At 30.3% G+C, this 5,180-nt stretch overlaps 1 protein-coding gene across 3 annotated transcripts in view; it reads right to left on the bottom strand.

Annotated features, from left to right (window-relative positions):
* Positions 1-23: 23 nt before the first annotated feature.
* The window catches only part of LOC108739445 (helicase SKI2W), a 70,245-nt gene continuing 65,088 nt past the window's right edge, over positions 24-5,180 (bottom strand). For 2 of the 3 annotated variants that reach the window (XM_025976912.1, XM_025976913.1), the window contains exons 8-17: positions 5,075-5,145; positions 4,633-4,865; positions 3,738-4,179; positions 3,256-3,534; positions 2,961-3,188; positions 2,427-2,803; positions 1,495-1,883; positions 794-972; positions 590-724; positions 24-530 (exon numbers count right to left, since the gene is read on the bottom strand). In XM_025976912.1, the coding sequence (XP_025832697.1) occupies positions 312-530; positions 590-724; positions 794-972; positions 1,495-1,883; positions 2,427-2,803; positions 2,961-3,188; positions 3,256-3,534; positions 3,738-4,179; positions 4,633-4,865; positions 5,075-5,145 (2,552 nt within the window). In that variant the 3' untranslated portion in view covers positions 24-311. The remainder of the gene's footprint in view (positions 531-589; positions 725-793; positions 973-1,494; positions 1,884-2,426; positions 2,804-2,960; positions 3,189-3,255; positions 3,535-3,737; positions 4,180-4,632; positions 4,866-5,074; positions 5,146-5,180) is intronic. The other variant, XM_025976914.1, reaches the window with a different exon arrangement.

Below are 5,180 nucleotides of genomic sequence, written 5' to 3'. Positions count from 1 at the left end.
TCAAAAAAGTAGAATATGAAATTTATAATGTTTCCTTAATATTTTGTGTGTATTTCAAGACTCAAAATTACATGCAGCCACATTAATTAATTACACAAAAAACAAAAATTGTTTAAATTTATAATTAATAATTTGATACACTATTAGAGCTATGCTGCACACCAGAGGTACTTTCCTCTGGTAGACATTAATCTATTTTTTTTTACTTTAACTAAAGGAAAAAATTAATATTAGTTATGTGTATTATACTTACACTGAATTTTACAATAAAGCTGTTTCAGTTCTAGTTGCTTACCTATACAACGGTAAATTCAAATGGCTGCTGCCTCTTTTTGAGTATAAAGACTGGCAGCAAAAACTATGTCTCTTTTAATTGCTGTAGAGGCCTCTTCCATTTTATTTTTTAACTCGGGATCTCCAATATACTTGGCTGCATCTTTTACTTTCGAAATAATTTCATTTAACTGCTGTATGCAGCGAACTATTATACCCTCCTGGACATCTGTTAATTCCATTATTTCTGCAAATGGCTTTAAAAAACATGACTTATAGTAAAAAATTTGTTACACATTTATGCAATAAAATTTACTTTGCCTGTAGCCCATTCATAGACAACTTGCACCAAACCAAAATTAAGCTCATTGTCGTTACTTTCATCTCTAATCTTATAATACATTTCTAAATACCTAATTTCATGAGCCACATCTTTAATTATTTCAATTCCCTGGAAATAAGAAAAATTCTCATACATTGAGATCCACAAGTACATATTTATTATAAAGAAAATACTGACGGCTTTCAGTTCTTCCGATATCGACTGTTCTTCTCTAGTTTTCGCTTGGAAAACGAGAGAACTTAAGAGTGCAGCTATCACAGCAGGTTGTAGTTTTGTTAAATAATTTCTTAAAATTAGCTCAGTTATAAGGAGTTCGTGCATTCCCATTTCACAAGCAACAACACCTTTCAGTTCAACTGCAAAGAAAATCTAACGCTTTATCTAATAAATGATAAAAATAAAAAACGCCACAACCAATGAAAAATGCTACAAATTAATAACCAATAATTTTTGTTTATACCCAACAAAATTACCATTTTCAATTATTTCTAGTTTTAAATTGTATTAGACATATAAGTACGCTTATAAAAACATACGTGAAGAATAATTTTAATCTTTGTGGTAATTGCATTCCTGTGATTTTGAGGAATAGTCTCGGTATAAATAAACTTTATCACTATACTGAGGTATACTATTTTAACTGTTTTTAAGAAAAAAAATATTCAATTTTTAACAAAAAATAGTTAATTTGGAGTAATCATTAAAGCTTTTCACATATCAACTTTCATCACTATCACTATTGATCTAGTGAAAGACAATGTAAAACCACTTTTCTTTTAAATTTTACCATGCCTAAAACTACTATTTATATTCATCTATTGTTACTTAGTAACCGATTTTCTTATTAATGAATCTTTTTTAATAAAAATTCGTCATACCTTTATTCTGAGAGTCGACGTACTTCAGCCTTTTTAATAAATGAATTCTGTTTTCATAATCGGGATATAAAGTTAAACTAGCATTTGATAACTGACATTTAAGCAACGTTCGACGATCTTCAAGTGAATTTCTAAGAAAAACTTCTTGAAATTGTTCTTTAAAATTAGCTATCTTGGTGCTTCCTACATGGTCGAGAACAATTTCTTTTAATTTGCATAATTTTTGAACTTTCTCTACGAGTTCCAGTTCCTTCACTTTCAAATCCTCCATGAAAGTTAGGTAATTTATTTTTTGTTCAGGAACGCCCATTCCTTTAGTTCCTATGGACAATTTGTAAAGTTCTTGTACGGCTGCAGAACATGTCTGACCTGGAGTTTTATCTTTAAACCTTGAAAAGAAAAAGTTACCTAAAAGGCGCTAATTTATTTGATTAGAAAAAAGCATATTTTATTGTTTTATATAAGAGAAGGGCAAAGTAGTATTACGTAGTTAGTATCAGGAATTTCTTATGCTGAGGTGTACGATGTGTTGCATACCTATTTACAAACAATTCCTTTAAATTTAATTTTTCAAACAATTTTTAAAACAGAGAAAGTGATTAAACAAATTATTCACAAAAGTGAATTTTGACCACTCGAAGCAATAGTGTTAACAGTTTCAAGCTCACAGTGACTGATGGGGGGGAAGAATTTATATAACTTAAAACTATTTGTGATATAATTTTTACTAACGTGCATATCCAAAGCAAATCGAATAAAAACAAAGCGAATGATTCATAAAATGTGAAGAGCAATTTTCTTGACTAAAACTCTGGAATGTTATTTTTCTGTACCTATTACTTTATGTGCAATTTAAATGAATAGAAAATTCTTACTTGTAGATTTTAATTGTTTTAAAATTTTAAAAAACACAAACAGTAAACAATGATTACCTTGGAATTTGTCTCTCATCCCAATCTCTCAAAATGATAGCAAAGTCAGTTTTGATTGTTTTCGAAGTAATTTCCGAAATGTCATATGATTGTATGTTGAGAACTGCATGTCCAATTGCGCCACTTGAGGGGGTAAAAATTTCTTCTGTTGCAATTGCTAACATTTTGTACCATTCTTCAGGATGACTTGTTTTTTCATTTTCTTCTTTATCAGATTTTTCATCATCTAACACAAGAACCCTATAGAGCTGGTCGTCAGGTTTTGATGTGACGCTCAATATCAAAGCTAATTTATTAATATGAATACTCTGTGTAATTAATATCACACGGCCTGGAATTACCTCTTTAGCCACGACTGGAGATTTTAATAGTTCAGGCTAAAAAATTTGAAGTTTCACAGATAGTACTTGAATAAACAGAAAAATCAAATTTAAATATTTAATGCTTAAACAGATGCTTCTCTAGTACATAAGATATCTAGTGATTCAAATGATTTCTAAGTCTATGTGTGTTCAAATTTATATTTCTACTTACGAATACTTCCTTTTTAAGCTGTAGATATTTGCTTGCATGTTCATAAAATTTTCTCAACGGTTGCAAATATTCACTCAATTCTTTCGATGCTTTTTGTTTAAGTTGCAATTCAACTTTCTGCAGTTCTTCTTTAACGCTTTCCTTTCTTTTTTCATGATCCGCTTCGCGAAAACTTTTTGACATCATACCTTCAACCGACAAACTTTCAACTCTTAGGAGACTTAAGACCTATAAAAATGTAAAACAAAATAAAAATTAGGTAATCATTATTATAACAATATATTCGAAATCCCACCATTCCGTATGTAAGCCTGAATTGACTTGTCAATTGACTTGGTTTACCCATCATCATGGTCTGTAAGACATGCAAAGGAGGCACTTCTCTCTTACAAATTATAATCACTGTTCCCGTGTCATCCAAGCGTCTTCTACCAGCTCTTCCAGCCATCTGTATATATTCAGCAGGAAGAAGTGTTCTTTTACACCTACCGTCATGTTTCTCAATTGAATCAAAAAGTACAGTTCTAGTAGGCATATTTACACCCATTGCAAATGTTTCAGTTGCAAAAAGCAGCTAAAAAAGTTACCATATTTTTTAATAAGTAGTTAATTATTTTTTTGTATGTTAAATGATAAAAATCGGGAATGTTTAAGCATTTTTAATTGTTTGTCTTACTGTTAGTTTCTTTTTCAAATTATCAATTCTAGACATTGCATTAACGCTTACACAATGGCAAAGTTTAAAAACAAAGATAGCGTCATAGAAACACACATTACCTTAACAAATCCTCCTTGAAACAACATTTCTACCATTTCCTTAATTATTGGTAAAATGCCACTATGGTGAACACCCACGCCTCTGATTAGGGTGTCTTTCATTTTCTTGACTTGAGGTATTTCCCTGTCAGTTTCTTTAAGGCTTGAAATGCACTTGTTAAAAAAGTTCTCAATGTAAAATTTTTCTTTTGCGGTAGTTAAATCAAGTGACCTTAAAATTTCGGCGTTTATGTCGCACCGAGCTCTAGAAAATGTGAAAGCCACTGCAGGTAAAAGTTCCTTTTTATTCAAATGATCGACAAGACCTTCCCACATTGTCTTTTCTTGTTTTTGACTGTAACCTGGACTTGGTTGATACGGCTCCTTTTTCGTGGGAAACTTTTTATTAGGATTTGCATTCTTATCTTGTTTTGGAGCCAAAGATTCTACAGCTTTATTGTAACTGAAATTGAAGATGAAGGTATACTTCAAAATTAATAAAATCTAAAGAAGTATGACATTACAGGACTAACTTTTCACCTCTAGGGAAACAAAAAATTTTAAATATATTTATACTTAGATACATCAAATAAAAATCATGAAGTAGAACCAGATGGATTCTAAATTTTATAGAAACAGTAAAACTTTTTGAGAAGCTCTCAAAAATTTAATTTTATTACAGTTTTGATAATTTGTTAAAGAAATCCTAATTATTTAGTCACTTATTTACAATTTTTTGTTCACTAATACAGATTTTAAAAAATATTGAAAAAATAATTACATAAGTCGTTTAAGTATTCTTTTTTATGTTGGTAAATTTTAGTGTGTGTTAAGTGTTAAATTCGGATAGGTACAAAACAATTTTCGAAAAGCCTTAAATTCTTCAAAACACTGATTGTAATAAATCATAAATTACCCCGCGAGGACGAATTGACCGTTCCCAGCTTGTATTAAATATCTGTTATCTCTGCTTTTTCCTCCACATCCTGTGTATAAATAATGCTGTAGCGGAACCGGTCTTTTGTCCGTTTTGATAACGTATACTTTTCTCTGATGTGTCCTTCCCAACCAATCTGCAAATTCTGTGGTATTTGGGACAGTAGCGCTCAGCAGTACGACGCAAACGTGGGGTGGTAACATTATAAGTACCTACATATTAAAATGTTTTATTAAATTTAAATTTCGTAAATGATTACAAATATTGTAATTGAAGTTTTATATTCACTTGGAAATCAGAGTTAAAATAATTACTGTACTGCCGAAGTATGTAAAACATAATTAATTAATTTTTGGTACACAGATAAACTTATTAACTAGCAAATACTTTCATGGTATAATTATTATATTTATGTAAGTACCTGTTCCCAAACATGACCTCTTTCTTTATCATTTATGTAATGCACTTCATCAAAGATTACGTACTCAAGATCTCTGGCAATATCACTTCCTCGATAGAGCATAGAT

Source organism: Agrilus planipennis, unplaced genomic scaffold (assembly GCF_000699045.2).
Source record: "Agrilus planipennis isolate EAB-ADULT unplaced genomic scaffold, Apla_2.0 scaffold208, whole genome shotgun sequence".
Classification (NCBI taxonomy): Eukaryota; Metazoa; Arthropoda; class Insecta; order Coleoptera; family Buprestidae; genus Agrilus; species Agrilus planipennis.
Note: the sequence above shows the minus strand (reverse complement) of the source record. Positions and strands in the feature narration are given on the sequence as shown.